The 21,942-nt window shown below is 36.8% G+C and overlaps 1 protein-coding gene across 1 annotated transcript in view; it reads left to right on the top strand.

The window, feature by feature from the left end:
- LOC123535752 (uncharacterized) overlaps positions 1-21,942 on the top strand; it is a 394,656-nt gene that overhangs the window by 98,855 nt on the left and 273,859 nt on the right. The window contains exon 3 of the mRNA XM_053528064.1: positions 19,294-19,402. Coding sequence (XP_053384039.1) covers positions 19,294-19,402 — 109 coding nt within the window. The remainder of the gene's footprint in view (positions 1-19,293; positions 19,403-21,942) is intronic.

Genomic DNA, 21,942 nt, shown 5'->3' with positions numbered 1-21,942 from the left:
GGTTTCATTTTTCGCATGTGCATACTTTTATTTTTAATTCATAAACTTTTCTGACCAAGATCTTTATTTAATACATTTTAATATTTATTTGTTGTGTTATAAGTCACACTGACACAATTTTATAGGTCATATGGTGACTTTCCAGACTTAAATGGTGCAGGAAGACCCCAGGTACTCCTCTGGGCATCATCTCAGGCAAGAATTGGCGTCTGGGTAGAATGGCCTACCTTCCGTCAGCCAGCTGGATATCTTTTTCACATGATGGCCTGAGTGGGGCTCGATCCCACAGTGGTTAGGGGCAAGTGATTCAAAGTCGGGCCACTCTTTATTCTATATTCAATGGCCAGAAAATGACTGAAAGCATAAGTAGCTAGATAGGTCCCTGAAAAGGATTTGTATGCAATGGAATATATAGATAAATACCTCCAATCAGGCAACTTGTAATATATATATATGTCTTCATAAGCATATCACAGGTTTTATCCCCTTTCATAATAGGGTCCTTCCCTCAGAAAATATCTTTTAAATTATGCAGCTTTCCCAAAAAAACTGTCTTTACATCAGGTTTTTTTATTCCCCTTTGCCCAAACACCGAGCTGTTTTTGCTCCAAATCACAGGCCTGGGCCCCTTGCCCTCCTGGTAAAAAAACAACCCAAAATCTGAAACGGATGACTCCTTTGTTTGACAGCACTTTGTTGCTCCTATACCTCATCCTCATGTAATATATAACTGCCAAAGGCATGTCAAATTCACATTCAATATTGCCGTTGTTATTTACGTCTGGTAAATTTATGTTTTTCTAACATTTTGAGACACAGTTACTGACCGTAACCTTTACAGAACTTGTTTTTCGTTGTTTTATTGTCTATATACTAGATCACAAACCAAATATTCCGCTTTTCCATAGTGCATAAATCGTTCAAAGACAATCTTAAATTTCACTGAAGTTTTTGTTTACGTACGGGAGACGCTTCCATTTGAGCGGAAATTGCGCCTATATGACCCTGACGGATAATGGGCTGGCGAATATCGACGTCGTCGTCATCGTCAGAATGCAGCAAAACATCGATCGTCGCCCCGAAAATAATTTTGAAATTTTTGAAATTTCAATTTTTATTTTTTTCGAAAATGACGGAAAATAGGGTCGGCGGGTCTGAGTAACGAAAAATCAAAGAACTCTGGCCTAAGCGATTACAAAGTAACAAAATGGAATTTAGATAAAATAATTGCTATTTGCATAGTCTGAAACCATAAAGAAAATATAGACAAATGATAAGATTGCTTGCTATTCTATGGAAAGTAGCTTTAAGATTAATATAGAATTTTTCAAAATTTTGAGACTGTTTCATCATTTGTTAATTGTAATTGAGAGTTCTTGTCAGTATTTACTTGTTTGTCTGACTCCTGGATCAAATGGAAGTTTTTCTATGTTTATTCAAATGGAAGTTTTTCTGCATTTGATTTCAAAGAAAGTAACAATACAGATGTGAATGAATAAGGCCATTTAATAATGAATGACAGAATCTTTATGCAACTTCATAAGATAGTGCTAATTACACAATACAACAAACATTTTAAAATTACTAAGCTAAGCAAAATTTTAATGAAATCAAATGTTGGGGTGGAAAAACTGCCACCTATTGCGCAAGCAATAACCCCAACAAAAAACTTCCAATGACGCATTAATTGCTGCCATTGCAGTTCTGAATGTTCTTTAAGTGTGTCATAAAGCATAAACTTTGAAATGATGATGCCATCAGAGGCTCTTGTCTCCGTGACAACATAAATCACTGTTTAAACTTAAAATGAACAAATGAAAATATATGAGCCGCACCATGAGAAAACCAACATAGTGGGTTTGCGACCAGCATGGATCCAGACCAGCCTGCGCATCCGCGCAGTCTGGTCAGGCTCCATGCTGTTCGCTTTTATAGCCTATTGGAATTGGAGAAACTGTTAGCGAACAGCATGGATCCTGACCAGACTGCGCGGATGCGCAGGCTGGTCTGGATCCATGCTGGTCGCAAACCCACTATGTTGGTTTTCCCGTAGCACGGCTCATATATTACAATAGCTGAGTCTAAGCCATCCTAATTCTGGATAACTCCTACAGTTTTGTTCTGCCACCATAAAGGTATTTATTTGAAAATAAATACTGTTATAAAAGCACTGTCTTGTGTACATCTTACAGTTTGTGGAAGAGGGCTGTACTACAAAAGAGATGCCTTATAATTTCAAACCGAAAGTATGTTTTCCGACTGCTTACGAACCCGTCGTGCATTTTCAGGTTTTTTCGGAAGAATCCTCTGAAACGAGGCTAAAAGTTATAAACAGATGCAAAATATATTATATGCCTAAACGATAACGTGGTGTTTACAAACTTAGCATAGGGAATTCAACATTTTTGTTACTCACAAAAACTTCATGAAAATCATTCTTATAATAGAGGTAATATACAGCTATACTATACGTTTTCGGGAGGACAATTTAGGCCCTTCCCGAATAAAAGTGTTTTCACAATTTCGTCTGCAGACGTTTTCATTTAATCTCTTTTTCAGCTTAGCTTTAAGAATATAAATGAATAACTATCTTACACTGCAAAAACAAAATGTGATTGAAATTTACCTGAATACACTGATTTATGTACATTAATTCAATAAGATTTTAGACATTAAACACATTGTCTTGGCCTAATATATATCACTGTCAATTTGAAACTAAAATTTCGTACATCTCATATTTTTCATGCATTGAATCATGTATAATTACCATCATGGAAATACAGTTATTTTGTCGCGCGTCTTTAAACGGATATTCGTTTGAATTTATTTTAAAATCATGTGATCCTGAAGAATTTCCGACCGATTATGGAAAAGCGATAAACACGAAAGTAGGACAAAATGACCACCCATGTCAGTCTATGATAATACAGAAATAAGCATTCGTTTCTCTGTGCAAGGGAATATTGCACGACTATCATAATGTTTAGTAGTATATTTCAAAATGTGTAGGTTTTTTTTAAAGATTTATTTCTATTCATTCGTCTTTATTTTGCACCTTAAAGAGAATGAATGAGCACCATAATGCTGTTGGATCAGCACCATTGCTTTAGTAATTGACTGGTTGTTTCTGAGCAAAGCATCAAGGAAGCTGAGAACCAGTATAAATATGAAACACAGTTAAGCTCTTTCAAAACGTTCTGGTGTGCTTAATTGTTATCAAACAATTGTCTTAATGGCCATAGTCAGCCAAACTTAACCATCCTTCTAAATGATCATGGTCAACCATGCTTTAACCCTTTTCCAAATGACAACCATTGTCTTTAAGACCATGGTCAACCATTCTTAGCCATTGTCTATTAATGGTCATTGTCAGCCATATATTAAATTTATAAAACTTAACTTATACTGTTTAAATGACCAGGATAAATCATGCTTAACCATTGCATTAAGTTCCTGATTTAATGGTTTGGCAATGGTACAAATGTGGAAATTATTAAAACTATGGTTTACTGTTGTCAACCTTTAAGTTCATATGACAAGCTATGGTCTACCATTGTGGATAATTGTAGTACAGTACAGTGTTTAGTCCTGTCCTTGTTTCTGCAAGATTTACATGGTGCTGTTAAACTCTCATCAGTATCTGAATGTTGAAAATTATTTCATGGAAGTCAAATAAATAGCAGAAAATAAAAAACCAACATACATGGAAAAAAGACAACTAGGAAGTGATTTAATACAGACTAAGTATGGTATGTTATGTTTCCTTTTTGGGAGAGATAGGTTAGTTGTGTTTTATTCATTTCCATTAAATTAAGAATCTTTTCTTGAAAGCTGATAAAAACCAATACTGCATTTAGCTGCCACTGACGTCACAAAAACTCTGTTATGGTTCTAAGGAGCTGATCTGTCTAGAGTTATAGAATAGAGGTTTTTCCAGATAAATTAGGTTTTAATTCTTGTAAGCTTATTATCTGAGCAACTTAGTGATTTGTATGAACCATTAAACCCCCTCAGTTTACTTTTTACAATTTTTCAATAAATCAGTAGCTAGGAAATACAAATTATTAGGAATAGAGAATATATGAAACTTTTCTTTCTGAAATTTTTGTATCAAGTGCAGTTATACTGTTTCTTTGTTTTGTGAGGTTTTAGTTTCATTTGCAGATTTTCAATTTTGCTTATAACGGGAACCCTCCGGTTTTCTTCCAAACTGTCCTAAAACCATTTAGATAGCTTCTTTCTGTTCCTCCACGGCCATTAATATTTTCTTGAAATGACATCTCCTGAACTCCTCAGCCAATTTTGTCTTGAAAGTTTACACAAACATTTCTTGGGTGGTTCTCTGGATGCAAAAAGAAATAAATTCCATGTAGATCTCTGGTTGCATTGGCAACAGATAAAAATATAAGCTTTAAAAATGTTCTGGTCAGAAACACTGCTTACCTGATTTCAAAGTAATTATGTCTCCCAACACACAGTGTGGGAGAGAGACATATTGATTTACTCTTGTTTGTGTGTGTGTCTGTCACAAAGTTTGTCCGCACTCTAATTCGAACATTTCTTATCCAATCTTCACCTAAGCCAATAGTATCAAATATAAAGGTCAAGGTAACATGTCTTTTGGAACTAGACTGGTTTAGTACATTACCATGTCGGGATTTTCAGCAGTCTTCTTTGTAATGAGTACAAACTGGTTTGCAATATATGCATGATAATTATGTCTCCCCAGTGGGGGGAGACATATTGTTTTTACTCTGTCCGTCATTCCGTCCATCTGTCCGTCACTCTTTATTTCCGATCAATAACTAGAGAACCATTTGACCTAGAGCTTTCAAACGTCATAGGATGACAGGGCTTATGGAGTGGATGACCCCTATTGTTTTTGGGGCCACTCTGTCAAAGGTCAGGGTCACAGGGGCCTGAACATGGAAAACCATTTCCGATCAATAACTTGAGGACCACTTGACCCAGAATGTTGAAACTTCATAGGATAATTGGTCATGCAGAGTAGATGACCCCTATTGATTTTGGGGTCACTCTGTCTAAGGTAAGGTCACAGGGGCCCGAACATTACTACTTTACCAAGAATGTTGAAACTTGATAGGATGATTGGACATGCAGAGTAGATGACCCTTATCGATCAAAGGTCAAGGTCACAGGGGCCAGAACATGGAAAACCATTTCCGGTCAGTAACTTGAGAACCACCTGATCCAGAATGTTGAAACTTCATAGAATGATTGGTCATACAGAATAAATGACCCCTATTGATTTTAGGGTTGCTTTGTTAAAGGTCAAGGTCACAGGGGCCTGAACATGGAAAACCATTTCCGATCAATAACTTGATAACCGCTTGACCCAGAATGTTGAAACTCCGTAGGATGATTGGACATGCAGAGCAGATGACTCTTATTGATTTTGGGGTCACTCTGTTAAAGGTCAAGGTCACAGGGGCACGAACTTGGAAAACCATTTCCGGTCAGTAACTTGAGAACCATCTGACCTAGAATGTTGAAACGTCATTGAAACTTCATTGGATGATTGGACATGCAGAGTAGATGACCCCAATTGATTTTGGGGTCACTTTATTAAAGGTCAAGTTCGCAGCGGACAGAACATGGAAATCCATTTCCGTCAATAACTTGAGAACCATTTGACCAGTAGAACCTTCAAACTTCATAGAGTGATAGGGCTTACAGAGTAGATGACCCGTATTATTTTTGGGGTCACTCCATGAAAGATCAAGGTCACAGGGGGCTGAACATCAAAAACACTTTCCAATCAATAACTTGAGAACCACTTGACCCAGAATGTTGAAACTTAATAGGATGATTGGACATGCAGAGTAGATGACCCCTGCTGATTTTGGGGTCACTCAATCAAAGGTCAGGGTCACAGGGGCTGAACATAGAAAATGGTTTCCAATTCATAACTTGAGAACCATTAAGCCCAGAATGTTGAAACTTAGGTGGATGATTGTACATGCCAAGTAGATGATCTCTATTGTAGCCAACCATCAGTGTCGCTTTGACTTCTGCTCCTGTCCCCAGTTGACTTCTTGCTTATACGACTATGCATTGGGGAGACATGCGCTTATCTACAAAAGCATCTTTTAATTAAGCTTTGGTCGCAGTCCATTTTACTATTTTGTATTGATGCCTAGGAACCATTGTCCATTGCTTATTTAACTAGATTGGGTTTGAGAAAATTTGGCAGTGAGTTCATGTGCTTCATCAGTTTTACCTTCAGAGTTACTTTGCATGTCATTTGAGAAAATAGAAAAACCCACAAAAATATGTGTCAAGGAAAACCCTGATGATGCACCAGACTGTATTTATGGAAGGTCACACTATGGTTTGACATGATGGTTGGAAGTAGTAGCAGTGGTTCATCATTGTTGATCAGATTCACTTTTTGCAGGGGTAGCTCTTTGATAGTGTTTGTAGTAAATGAAAGGGATTGTTGCCAAATAATACATTTCGAAACAAGATGTTTCTTGTAGACTGAATGTGATTAGACTGGGTATTCACTTAACAATAGGAAGTTTTTTTATGACTCTAGTCTGGTCTTCACAAGTCTTATAATGTTATTTAGCAAATATAATAACAACATTCACATAACTGTTATATAAATACCAAATTCAGACACCTTTCTCTTAATGCCTTTAAGAAGCTTTTCCTCTTTTGACAAGTGTAGACTAATTTTATCCAGAAAGGTGTAATTTTTGGTGAGTGTTTGAAAGGAAGACTGACATTAAACCATTAGACCAACTTGCTATTGTGTCTTTGGAGAAGTGAAAATATGATGTATATTCCAAAACAGAGAATATTAGCAACAATACTTTGCAGTTACATAACTGAAATAATGTTGAAAATGGGAATGAAAGGCATTAAAGTGGAATTATGCGCAATTTTCAAGTAAAAATCCAGCTGAAATAGATGTGTGTGTAAAAAAGCTGGAGGAAATTGCAGCTTTTAACCCAATATTGATACCAAACTGTTACCAGTATGAATATAATAATTTTCCAAATACTGTAAATCACATTATATTCGCGTGATCTTTATTTCGCGATTTCCCTTACCCTGAATTATTTCGCGGATTTATAAATTCGCAACGGGAGGGTCAGAAATTTTAATTCGTGAAGGTTCCTATCTTTTATTAGCGAAATTCCAATGCCGGAAGGCGTGGTTGCATAAATGCACATTCTTTCGTACCGTACCGAAATTATGCACGCCAAAGACTCGTTAAATACACATAAAGGTCCGTAGCGGTTATTTCGTATTAGTAATCGGTTACTTTATTCTCACAAATTGCTTTTGTTCTACTTAAATTGATTGAAAATAGTATTTTAATCCTTTATTCAATTTACGGGCGATTATTCTTATTACATTTAATAGTTGATAAAATGTTCAAAGTTTGTTACAGTTATTTCATAAATACTTTAAATGTACAAGAATATGGTATAATGATGTGATAAATTGTCCGCTAATCCTTATAGTTATCTAAACAAAATGTGTAAATAATCAGTTGTCCAGAAGATAAAGGATGATATGGATCATCCCCTCAGGCAACACACATACAAAGTACATTGAGGAGATACTCTCTGTAACCTGTTAGAAAATCAATGTTATCATGCTATATACATACCTGCCAGCTGCTTGTAATTCCAACCTCTACATCGTAGCGTTAATTCTCTCTTTAAGCAATATATTCTACTTGAAATTATAGGATTTTTATTATACTTATTCATAATGTATTGAAATAAATTGAAGTTCATTCAATAAACATCGCATACAGGCTGCTAGTATTAATTGCAGAACTTGACCGTATTTCGAATGTTTTGGGTTTTTTTGGAATATGTCTGCATGTTATGGAAGGAAACGTACGCGGATTTATGAATTCGCGATGAACCCAATTCGCGAAAAATAGCGAAAATTAGAACGCCGTGAATAATACCGGATTTACAGTATGACTTTTTTGTTTCAATTTCAAAAATGAGCCAGAAATTTTCAAATACTATGGATTATGATATGTTTAAACAGAGGAAAAGAAAGGTGGATGGCAATGTTACATCTTTGTTTTTTGTGAAGTATTACATTTAACAGCACTGAACTGGATAAGCACACAGACGCTTGGGGTTAGGTGAGCGGCTCTGGCCCGCAATAATCTCTTGCTTTTCCATTTTTTTATCAAATTATCATACCATAAGTACTGCAAACAACAGTCAAAACGATTAAAATAGTATTTGACGGCGTTTTAAAAATGCCACCAAATACCATCAAAGCACTAAATACTACAAGATGACAAACCATTCGCCATTGTTTACATGTAAAACCGAAATTCTTACCTGGTTTATGATCCCAATATGAAAAACACACGTATAATTCTGGTGTTGATAGATTCAGAAGGGTGTAATCTTTCTATTGCAATGCATGTCGTAACCCCATTTTGTCCACAACCTTCACATTTCTTCGAAAACTAACTCCCGTACCGGTACTGACAGCCCAAAAGCATCAACTTTCGACTCAATGTGGGGAATACCCAGTTTCTTAGCGCAAATTGTAAACCAGTCTGTAATATTGCTGACAATTTTAATCGAGCTGAATGAAATTGACCTCACATGTTATATTGGTATCCTGCGGCCAGATGTTGTTTATGTAGTATATACTTGTAGTAAACAACTAATATTTTGTTATTTTCCATTTATATAATAGTTTCAATAACATGTAGATTACTTCATACTGTTCTGTTATCTGTATCATTTATATTATAATAATTATAACAACACGGTTCTCAATAGCTTAAAACTATGTACACTGCTTTACATTGCCTTATGTATTTTATAAACACTGTTCACACTTGTTTAACTTGAACTATGTACATTGTTTCACACTGTCTTATGTTGAGGCTTTTAGTACCCAATTTACCCTCCTAAAGCTAACTAGGCGAAAATTAATTTGCCACAACCCAAAATTTGTTAAGTCTAGACTTAAAAAGAAAATAAAAAAAAGTGCTTTACCACTTGATCTGGGAGTTGTTCCATGTATCAACCACCCTGAGACTGAAACATTTTTACCGACTTTCTGTACGGACCTCTTTTTGCATAATTTCTTGTTATGACCTCTAGTATTTCTGGAGAAGACTTGAATAAACATTTCATTATTTTCTTCATGATCTATTTCATTAAAAATTTTGTACAATTCTATCATAGCGGCTCTCACCCTTTTGTATTCTAGCGTAGGTAACCCAAAATGCTTAGTCTTTCGCTGTAAGTTTGTCCTACTAATGATTTCACCATTCTTGTTGCCCTTCGTTGTACATTTTCAATGCTGGTATACTTTTTTTAATCTTTGGGACCAGTCTCGAGAAGCAGACTCTAGATGTTGCCGTATGAGTGCTTCATACTTGTACTTTATAGTACATATCATGAGATATGTGTGAAGGTTTTCATGATCAGACCAAAATTTCATTTTGCTAATTTCACTTTGTTAAGGATGTGTTCATCAAATTTCAGATTAATAAAAAGTGTTACTCCAAGGTTCTCTGTTGAGACCGCTGGATTTTCGTAACTATACTCTGACTATTTTACATGAAGAATTATGTTCTTTGATCATTTCCAATAGTTAGGACCTTGCATATTTTGGTGTTGAAGACCATCTGCCATTTTTTTGCCCACTCGCATGCATTTAAATGTTATTTTGCAACAAATTCTCACCTTCTGGACCGTGATAAACCGAGTATGTTATACAGACCAGAAATTGCTATAGATGTATGTGTGACCACTCAGACTAAAAAGTAACTTATCGGTGAATAAAGTGCTTGTTTTGATTATACCATTACGCTTTAATGCTGGAAATATTACCCCATTCTACAAGATTTACAAGTAGATCTATGAAATATGTATTTCTTAATTCTGAAAGTTATTGTTTTGGGTATAAATAACTATATTTCCCTTTCATGTATAGCATAACTTTTAGCTCAACTTGTCACATCACATTCATTGACTATTGAAATACTTTACTAGAACTGTTTTTCATGCCTTCACCTGGACTTCGTTGTCATATAGAGCAAGACAACACAGGACCATAATCCAGATAATTAAAGAGCAATTAAAAAATGCACAACTCTGTATCTATATTGATCATTGCTGAATATTTTTTTGTTGTGTTTAACGTCGCACCGACACAATTATATGTCATATGGCGACTTTCCAGCTTTTGATGGTGGAGGAAGACCCCAGGTGCCCCTCCGTGCATTATTTCATCACGAGCGGGCACATGGGTAGAACCACCAACCTTCCGTAAGCCAGCTGGATGACTTCCTCACATGAAGAATTCAACGCCCCAGGTGAGGCTAAAACCCACATCGATGAGGGGCAAGTGATTTGAAGTCAGCGACCTTAACCACTCGGCCACGGAGGCCCCTCATTGCTGAATAAATTATATGAAATACTGAATGAGGAATTCAGGTCACAAACATTTCTGAGTGCCAGCTAAATTGCAAAAACGGCGTTCCATAAATGCGATAAGCCAATCGTATATCGGTAAAAAGTCACGTGAAATCACCCAGTTCCCATGTGCTACACTACTTGTTGCTTCCGATATGCCTCCAGGCCGCAGGTAATCGCAAATGGTCAAATTTTTTGCCGCAATTCATTGATATTTTGCAGTTAAAATTTTAAGCAGGACGGCCTAGACTGTGGCAGGGTTTGTAGAGTCGAAAGTTGATGCTTTTGGGCTGTCAGTACCGGTACGGGTGTTAATTTTCGAAGAAATGTGAAGGTTGTGGACAAAATGGGGTTTTGATGACCCTCATGTTTCAGAATGTTTTCCATATTTTGTTTATGAAGCAGAATACTGATGTACCTGGTAAAATGCAAAATCATTACAAGAAGAGCATGCAGACATATGGCAACATCTGTTTTATTCAGTGGTGATTGCAACTTCTAATCAAATTCAGCAAAACTGATTGTGGAAAATCTCATTTGAATGGAAAGTGATTGATTGTGAATTAGAAGATATAACTGATATTCTAGCCTGCCTGTTTAGCCCATTAGGGAAAGTGCAAATCTCCTGATTACGATGCTGTACTGATATTCTAGTCTGCCTGTTTAGCCCATTAGGGAAAGTGCAAATCTCCTGATTGCGGGGCTGTACTGATATTCTAGTCTGCCTGTTTAGCCCATTAGGGAAAGTGCAAATCTCCTGATTACGATGCTGTACTGATATTCTAGTCTGCCTGCTTAGCCCATTAGGGAAAGTGCAAATCTCCTGATTGCGGGGCTGTACTGATATTCTAGTCTGCCTGTTTAGCCCATTAGGGAAAGTGTAAATCGTCGATTGCGGGGCTGTACTGATATTCTAGTCTGCCTGTTAAGCCCATTAGGGAAAGTGCAAATCTCCTGATTGCGGGGCTGTACTGATATTCTAGTCTGCCTGTTTAGCCCATTAGGGACAGTGCAAATCTCCTGATTGCGGGGCTGTACTGATATTCTAGTCTGCCTGTTTAGCCCATTAGGGACAGTGTAAATCTCCTGATTGCGGGGCTGTACTGATATTCTAGTCTGCCTGTTTAGCCCATTAGGGACAGTGTAAATCTCCTGATTGCGGGGCTGTACTGATATTCTAGTCTGCCTGTTTAGCCCATTAGGGAAAGTGCAAATCTCCTGATTGCGGGGCTGTACTGATATTCTAGTCTGCCTGTTTAGCCCATTAGGGAAAGTGCAAATCTCCTGATTGCGGGGCTGTACTGATATTCTAGTCTGCCTGTTTAGCCCATTAGGGAAAGTGCAAATCTCCTGATTGCGGGGCTGTACTGATATTCTAGTCTGCCTGTTTAGCCCATTAGGGAAAGTGTAAATCTCCTGATTGCGGGGCTGTACTGATATTCTAGTCTGCCTGTTTAGCCCATTAGGGAAAGTGTAAATCTCCTGATTGCGGGGCTGTACTGATATTCTAGTCTGCCTGTTAAGCCCATTAGGGAAAGTGCAAATCTCCTGATGCGGGGCTGTACTGATATTCTAGTCTGCCTTTTAGCCCATTAGGGACAGTGTAAATCTCCTGATTGCGGGGCTGTACTGATATTCTAGTCCTGCCTGTTTAGCCCATTAGGGAAAGTGCAAATCTCCTGATTGCGGGGCTGTACTAATATTCTAGTCTGCCTGTTTAGCCCATTAGGGAAAGTGTAAATCTCCTGATTGCAGGGCTGTACTGATATTCTAGTCTGCCTGCTTAGCCCACTAGTGACAGTGCAAACCTCCTTATTGCGGGGCTGTACTGATATTCTAGTCTGCCTGTTAGCCCATTAGGGACAGTGTAAATCTCCTGATTATGATGCTGTACTGATATTCTAGTCTGCCTGTTTAGCCCATTAGGGAAAGTGCAAATCTCCTGATTGAGGGGCTGTACTGATATTCTAGTCTGCCTGTTTAGCCCATTAGGGAAAGTGCAAATCTCCTGATTGCGGGGCTGTACTGATATTCTAGTCTGCCTGCTTAGCCCATTAGGGAAAGTGCAAATCTCCTGATTGAGGGGCTGTACTGATATTCTAGTCTGCCTGTTTAGCCCATTAGGGAAAGTGCAAATCTTCTGATTGCGGGGCTGTACTGATATTCTAGTCTGCCTGTTTAGCCCATTAGGGAAAGTGCAAATCTCCTGATTGCGGGGCTGTACTGATATTCTAGTCTGCCTGCTTAGCCTATAGGGAAAGTGCAAATCTCCTGATTGCGGGGCTGTACTGATATTCTAGTCTGCCTGTTTAGCCCATTAGGGAAAGTGCAAATCTCCTGATTGCGGGGCTGTACTGATATTCTAGTCTGCCTGCTTAGCCCATTAGGGAAAGTGCAAATCTCCTGATTGCGGGGCTGTACTGATATTCTAGTCTGCCTGTTTAGCTCATTAGGGACAGTGTAAATCTCCTGATTGCAAGGCTGTACTGATATTCTAGTCTGCCTGTTTAGCCCATTAGGGACAGTGCAGATCTCCTGATTGCGGGGCTGTAATGATATTCTAGTCTGCCTGTTTAGCTCATTAGGGACAGTGTAAATCTCCTGATTGCAAGGCTGTACTGATATTCTAGTCTGCCTGCTTAGCCCATTAGGGACAGTGCAAATCTCCTGATTGCGGGGCTGTACTGATATTCTAGTCTGCCTGCTTAGCCCACTAGTGACAGTGTAAATCTCCTATTATGAGCTGGCATAAACTGTAAAGTTAGCTCATTAAAGATGATATTGGTGAAAGATACAATAAGTAAATAAAGTATAAAAAGCAGAGGTTACACAGCAGAAGATGCAAGCAAACCAAACCACCAAAACTACTACACTACTAATTAAGCCACTTTATACCAGACGTGTTTAGTCTCTACTTGCTGTCACTGAAATTTACTGTGGCTGTTGTAACAGACAAAATAATTTTTGTCTTCCACTTAAATTAAGTAAAACAAGCTTTCTGAATTTTAAAGACTTGCCAGTGTGAGAAGTGCCTGAAGCAGTTTGTTCACAAGCATGCATGAAAATTTTATTCAATGTTCATCCTGTATAAATGGCTTTTATAGTCTTAAAACATAACAATACATCACAATATTAAATATTGGACACAAACGCAAGTAAACAAAACTTGAAACGAAAGTTCATCAAAATAAAAAAAATCTTAAAAAATTCTATTTTATTTTTATTTTTTTCCGAGATGCTCACTTTCAAGCTTTTTATTTTTATTTTTATTCCCTCCTCCCCCTGCTCATTTTCCAAAAATCTCCCGTAAAACGAAAGATAAAAAAACTCTGGCCTAGTGCTTAACCCAAAAGTCTCGAAAGATAAAAAAAAAACCCACTGATATTCTATCAAGGTATGATGCTGTGCAAATTTGGACCTACTAAATTGCTTGAACTTCAATGTTACAAAACCGGGTTTGGAAGCAGCCTTACCATTGGTCATACAATTGAGACTATAGTCTCCAATACCACACATTTTTTTCATATTTTCATAATGATAGAAAAGTTAGAATTTGTGTTATTTGTTTTGACATTGCTTTTACTCAGATTGGTTGGGTTGGTCTGTCTGTCTTTTGACTATTTTTAGAGACATGTAGAGTCTATGGCAGTCAAACTTCATTGAATGAGATTTACTTGACCTTATTGATTTGCATGTCTAAGGTCAGGGTCACAGTGACTTTAACCTGAAAACACTTTCTAGTTATTCACATTAGTACTCAATCATCTGGCCAGGAAGCTTCACAAGACCATTGCTTGTGGCCTGCAGATGACCTTATATTTTCAATAATTGTTAGAGATTCAAATCCATACCTTTTCCACATGATTCAGAGGTGAGAGACAAAATAACATCTGATACAATGTCTATTATCAAATTATCACAGAGAACATAATTATGCTTCAGATTGAACTCTCAGCCCCAAGCAAGTACATTGGCAGTTACTTGCAGACAACAGGTTAGTACTGGTACAGAATCAATGTACACTTGTTAGGTTAAGTGCCTGCTGTTACATAACTGGAATACTGTTGAAAAACAAATGCCAAACCCAAAACAAAACAAGCAAACTGTATTATAATAATCTGTGTCTGGATGTACTGATGCAGATGGGATTATCCAGTTTGAGGTCAACTGTTTTTGGGGGGAACGAGGCTCTGCTGAGTTATCATTTAAACAGTTACCTGAGAGCCAGATATTCCCATCTACCAGTTACGTGCTACATTTTCCATAACTTCTTATGTACGGACCATAACTTCTTATGTACAGACTCATTCAAACCAAGTCTACTGTACTTTTTTTGGTTGCATTTTAAGGATGCTTCCAAAGAAACTTATAATGATCCTACAGGATTTATTAACTATCACAACAGCAATCTTAAAGTGCCAAAGGGCAGCCGTAAAATATCCCTGGTCTTATCTTAGAGTGTTGTTATATACTCTGGTCCTTTGGATCGAGTCGTAAGTCCATTCAGTATTCCACTCAAGCTGATACTCAGGGTTCTTGAGGAATGTTGTAGTAGCAATGACTTTCTTTAATACCTCACACAAACGGACACTTGTCAGACTGGGTCTGCCTTTATTTTGCTTGGCTGCATTGGATCTTCTATAGGTTTTTTATCAAAGGCTTCTTCCCTCTTACAAAGTAAGAGCTGTCTGTTAGAAGCTTATTGATGTTAGTGTAATGAAGGGCTTTATCACTTGATCATTTCAGCATGGTAATTTAATCACAAGATTTGATTTGAGCAGAAATCAGTCCATAATATAAATCCTGATTGCATGTGAAATGGCAAATTGAAGACAACGAAGATGTGGTATCTACTTCGTTTGAAATATAGTTTTATGTCCCCCCTCTAAGAAGAAGGTTGTTTTGTTCTTCTGGTCAGTTTCTTGGTCATTACATCAGTAGGCCATTTAGTTTCCATTCAACTGCTGGACAGCCAAAGGGTCTATGGCAAAAAATACTATAGAAAGGTTGCTGGTAGTGTGCAGTTATATGTATGTAGTGTTTTTGGGATAAGTAGATTAAAGGTCTAGGTCAAAGAGACTGAAGAGTCTGATGTGGCAGTCTGAATTTTTTGGGGGTTAGCAGCTCTAAGGTCAAGTTGAGAGTGACCTCAAAATCGAAAACATTTTTAAATCTGTAATTAATGAATGTCTATGGCCATAAAACTAATTGTGATAACTAACTGTGGTCAGTAGTTAACCATTATTGTTATTGGGGCAGGAAGTTAAAAGTAAAAAATGACAGTGACTTAAATGGTTTAGACTAGGACTTTCAGCCTGCAATTTAATCAGCACACAATTGAACAGTAAACCGGTTCTGCTGAACTTCACAATATGAGGTACATGTATTAACCCTTATCTAATGAACTTGTCCATCTTTCAGTTTGGACAGTACCATTAACTGTTAAAAGGGGTGCTTACCACCAAAAGAAACTGCCAGACAGAATGGCGAATAGTGCAGATCTTGATCAGACTGCATGGATGTTCCGGCTGATCATGATCTACACTGGTTGCAAAGACTGAATCAATTGTGCCCAGCATGATAAGGGTTTATAGATGAAAGAAAATTGATATGACAAACCAGTATGACATTTATTTGTTCCAATTGTATTTTACAAACTTCCCATTTAAGGGGAAGAGTTCTGTTCTTACTGCAGTTGAACATTAAAGGGCCTTTTTTTCTGGCCACATTTTTCTAAGTAGTGCATATGATGCTGCAGCACGATTTTGCAATAGCTATAGGTTGTTAGCTTTGTATTGAGAAATATACAGGGGAAATATTGTGTGACTTAAATATTGCAATTATCATTCCATTACACTGAACAAGTGCATATTACCCAACGAAAAGCTAATTATCTTTTTGTTATGAACAAGCTTGATGTGCAAATGACCTTAAAGGAAGGAATTTTTGCTGTGACTAGTTATGGCCCTTTGATAGTTTTGCTATATAGAATAGAGAGAAAAATCTTGTGTGTCAAACTCCTCCCACACTATTAGCCTGATTTCCTTCAAATTTTCACTAATGAATATTACTTAGCTTGATGGGCAGATGACCATAAAGGAAGGATTTTTTTCTGTGACTATTTTTACTGCAGTTATGGCTCTTTCATAGTTTTACTATATAGGATATAGAGAAAAATCTTGTGTGTCCAACTCGTCAAACGCTATCGAAAGGATATGCTTGAAAGTTTCACAGATGAAGGACTTTGATATGGAGATAAGCATAAATAATGGACTTCTTTCTGTGGCTATTTATTTCTAGAATTATGGCCCTTTCTTAGTTTCAAAAAAATAGGCCATGATAGTGAAGAAATTTGGTGTGTTCAACTCCGCATACGCTTCGAAGGAATGAGTTCAAAGTTGCTCAGATGCACAACCTTATCTGAATACAATTTACTTCAAACTTGTAGCCGAACATCTTTCGTGTGAAGATGGTCTGAACTAAAATCTTTGCTATTTAGAGCATGGCACAATATATAGGGGCATCTGTGTCCAATGGACACAATTCTAGTTACATATAAGAATATCTAGAATACAAATGTTATGACTAATATGCTTCTAGATCTGTGCTGTTTGCACCCAGAAATGCTCTGGAGGCTAAAATTGTTTTATGGTAAAATTGCCATATATCTATCTAATAAACACAGTCATACAGGAACTACCAGCTTGATATTACTTTCAAAATGTAACCACAAGCGCTGGGATCACGTGCTATGATAGACTTTTAAATGTTTTTTTAAATGAAATTCAAGAACTTACTTCTTCCAAGGTGTGTAAATGTTTGCAGTTAGTGTATTTATTAACATTATTATGAATCATAACTTGTTTCACAAAGTTCTACCGCTATTTATTGCAGTTTACACCTGAACATGACCGTGTCGATGTTCATGCGATCATGTACAGGTTGTAAACACAGCAGTGTCAGCATATAGAAAATTATAATTTATGACTTTTTGGTCCATTTTAAGATGGGAAAAGTATACATTTTCTGTTAGTATCATTGTAGTTTTGTAGTTATGAGTCAGATATTATCAAAATGTTGAGCGATAGCATGGGGTAAAAGAACGGTAAAAGAACGTAGGGATCAAAATTGAAATCCATCATGTTATCCTCCTTGTCTCTCTATATATGTTTTATGTGTGATTTTTTTTTCTTGAATTTCATTAAAAAAAAAATTTAAAAGTCGATCATAGCATGTGAAGGATCCCTGTGATCACAAGAGGAAAACTCAGATGCTGGTGTCAGGGAAGATTTACAAGTGCTCTCAAAGGTGAGCTTTTGTGATCGCCCTGTGTCCTCGTCCATCCGAAATTGGGTCATCTGGGGTCAAAAACTAGGTCACCAGGTCAAATCAAAGGAAAAGCTTGTTAACAGTCTAGAGGTCACAATTTTGGACCCATCTTTGTGAAACTTGGTCAGAGTGTTATCCTCAGTAAAGTCTTAGATGAGTTCGATATTGGGTCATCTTGGGTCAAAAACTAGGTCACCAGGTCAGATCAAAGGAAAAGCTTGTTAACACTGTAGAGGCCACATTTAAGACTGTATCTTTATGAAACTTGGTCAGAATGTTAATCTTGATGATCTCAAGGTCCAGTTTGAATCTGTGTGGTGTAGAAATTAAAAACTAGGTCAAGTTTGAATATGGGTCATTTTGGGTCAAAAACTAGGTCACCGGGTGAAATCAAAGGAAAAGCTAGTTAACACTTTAGAGGCCACATTTATGACCATATCTTAATGAAACTTGGTCAGAATGTTAATCTTGATGATCAATAGGCCAAGTTGAAATCTCGGTCAGGTGGGGTCAAAAACCAGGTCACTAGATCATATCAAAAGAAAAGCTTGTTAACACTCTAGAGGCCACATTTATGACTGTATCTTCATGAAACTTAGTCAGAATGTTAAACTTGATGATCTCTAGGTCAAGTTTAAATCTGGGTCATGTTGGGTCAAAAACTAGGTCACCGGGTCAAATCTAAGGAAAAGCTAGTTAACACTTTAGAGGCCACATTTATGACCATACCTTAATGAAACTTGGTCAGAATGTTAATCTTGATGATCTTTAGGTCAATAGGTCAGGTGAGTGATACAGGGCCTTTATGGCCCTTTTGTTTCTATATTTTCCTACAAACCATTTCTTAAAGTTCAGAATGTCAGTTGTACTTTTTAAACCCTATGGACATAGTGTTAATGTAATAGGTTATTAATGATTACATTACTTCTGTTTCTGTCTTCCCGATGACACTTAACAGTTACTTCCAAGAGAGAGTTACGTACAAGTACTTTATTTAGTTATTATAAACTTACCACTATGTGTTGTCATATAGTAACGTCATGAAAATTTTGCAAAAAATTAGAAAAATCCTTTAATTTGTTTTTACCTTGTGGAAGGCTTGCATGAACTGTTTACTGTATAGTAATGCTACATTATGGTCTTGACAGATTACAAATAGTTCTTGGCCATAATTAAGTTAATTTTTCACAGTCTTTAAAAATGTGTGTGGGTTGACAAATGTAGTTCTTATAATACAGCACGTCTATGGCTTTATCCATTTCTTGTTTGTTTGACTTGGAGGTTTAAGGGGCTATTTTTTTCAATGGTAATTAAGTTACGATTCCTGGATTCTGTACTGACTTGTTCTTCACAAGTAGCTGGCAGTCACAAGAGGAAGAGGAATGACTTCTGCAGCACAGTTTGCTAACCCCTTCAGAACACGTTCACTGTCTGGGTCTCAAACTCACTTCTTCAAAGGTATTATGTCAAGCAAATTTATTTGTTGTTTTAGTCATCCATTTTATTTGTTTTTCAGTTGCAGAATTTGCTCAGGAAGTTGCTAGCGCCTACAAGATATTTGCTAAAGACATACAGAGAATTGTATCGCAGTTCCGAGATAAGAGCGGCGACCTTAAAAAAGAAAGGTATTTAACCCTTTCACACACAAAATCAAATATTATTGTAATGAAAATACTTTTTTTTTTAATGGCACTTTTCTCATATTAATCAATTGTCAAATGAAAAGATATTTTTTTTAAATTCAAGTCTAAATAGAAGTCTGTCTGCTTAACTGCTGAAATTTAATAGATTATCTTTTCTAAATAGGAAGTCAATATTTGCCCACTTCTGTTTTTTTTTTGTTTTTTTTTAAACTCAGCAAGAGATATTATCAAATAATCATTTGAGAGAACCAGTTTAACAACATTTTAGCACAAGTTAAGATACAGTTGCTGCATGCCCAGAGTAAAGGAAAATTACTCGGAAATCAGGAAAATATCTACCAATTGTTTTTTCAAACGAACCGTGGATTTCATAAGACTGATGAATGCGAAGGTGGAAGAGTTTGCCAGTCCATCTTTTTGGCTCACCGGAGCACAAAGTGCTCAAGGTGAGCTATTGTAAACGGTCATTGCCCGGTGTCCATCATCCATCAAAATTGCTTTGTTAACACTCTAGAGGCCACAGTTTTAACTCAATTTTTATGAAACTTGGTCAGAATGTCTTGATGATCTCTAGACCATGTTTGAAACTGGATCATGTGGGGTTAAAAACTAGGTCAGTAGGTTAAATCAAAGGAAAATCTTGTTTACACTCTTAGAGTCCACACCTGAAGTTTGAATCTCATCAGAATTGGTCAGAATGTTTGTCTGGATGACCTCTAGGTAAATTAAGAATCTGGGTTATGTGGGGTAAAATACTAGGTCAACCGATTAAAAATCAAAGAAAAGCCTTGTGTATTCAATAGGTGCTGCATTTTTCACTGGATCTTCATGAAATTTGATTAGAATGTTTGTCTTAATGACCTCTAGGTCAAGTTTGAATTTGGGTCATGTGGGATCAAAAACTAGGTCACCCGGTCAAATCAAAGGAAAAGCTTGTTAACACTCTAGAAGCCACATTTATGATTCTATCTTCGTGAAACTTGGCCAAAATGTTTATTTTGATGATCTTTAGGCCAAGTTGGAAACTGGGTCATGTAGGATTAAAAACTAGGTCAATAGGCCTGATCAAAGGAAAATCTTTTTAACAAACAAGAGACCACATTTTAAGTTTGAAACTCATGAGAATTGGTCAGAATGTTTGTCTTGATGACCTCTAGATCAAGTTAGAATCAGGGTCATGTTGGGTCAAAAACTATGTCATCCTATCAAAAATCAAAGAAAAACCTTGTGTATGCAATAGGGCTACATTTTTCACCTAATCTTTATGAAATTGGATTAGAATGTTGTCTTGATGAAATCTAGGTCAAGTTCGAATATTGGTCATGTCGGGTCAAAAGCTAGGTCACCTGGTCAAATCAAAGAAAAGCCTTGTGTATGAAATAGGGGCTGCCTTTTTCACTGGATCTTCATGAAATCAGAATGTTTGTCTTGATGAAAGCATATCTTTGATACAAGCTTATCCTTGCCCTTGCAAGGCATAAAGTCAATATCTCACACTTGTTACATCACAACAACAGCATCTTCCATAAAACCAGGCATGTTAAGCAAAGCTGGACAGTGTGAACATCAGATACATATTCTATTCTGGATATTAGTTCATCAAGTTTGACTGCAGTAAGGCCAAGGTTGGGATTGAGCATGGAGCCAGTTGGGTCAAGGTCATTGTTACTAAAACTTAACCCCTGCGAAATGAAACGTTACTGTTCATGAACAGTGCATGCATATTTCATGAATTTAGTTCATGAACACTTCATGAATTGTTCGAGAAGATAAAATGGCACAAATTCTTGAAACATTCTTAAATACTGTGTTCATAAACAGTGCATGAAAAGTGAAAGATGACTTCAAGAGCTAATGTACATGAATCATTTTCTGAACTGTTTCACTTCATGATAGTTCTTTGTTTATTGTTTGACTTGATCTGCTATATCTTTGCTATAATGTTTTTATTGTGCCCATATTATCTTCACGAAATAGCAGTTGAACAATCATGAAATGATTCTTCATATAGTTCATAACTCCTGTCATGAAGTTAGGCATGAAAGATTCAAGAAAATAACATCATGATTGTTTTTTAACCTTGTTATCATGGACAATTTCAAGAACTCTGTGTGATTCTTTAGTAGTACATGAACTGTTCATGAAACTTTTAAGACAGTTCATGTCCGAAAAATTCATGAACACAAATCAAGAACTTTAATGTTAGTTCATGAACAATTCTTTAATAGTTTGAAGTGTTCATGATTTCAAGAACTGCATTTCGCAGGGGTTACAAAGGTTAGATAACATAATATGGAGCATGGGTTCAAGGCTAGGTTAGGTCAGTCTTAAACCATTACCATGCTGGACACGATTGATTCTGCCTTTGCGACCAGTGTAGGTCATGATCTGCACTGTTCTCCATTCAATCAGTATATTTTTGGCAAGTACACCTTTTAACAGTTAATGGTACTGTCCAAATTGAAAGATGGACAAGTTCATTATAGAAATTTATCAGGGTCACAGTTTGCTCAGTAACAGTT

Source organism: Mercenaria mercenaria, chromosome 17 (genome assembly GCF_021730395.1).
Source record: "Mercenaria mercenaria strain notata chromosome 17, MADL_Memer_1, whole genome shotgun sequence".
NCBI lineage: Eukaryota > Metazoa > Mollusca > Bivalvia > Venerida > Veneridae > Mercenaria > Mercenaria mercenaria.
This window is presented reverse-complemented; position numbering and strand designations above follow the sequence as displayed.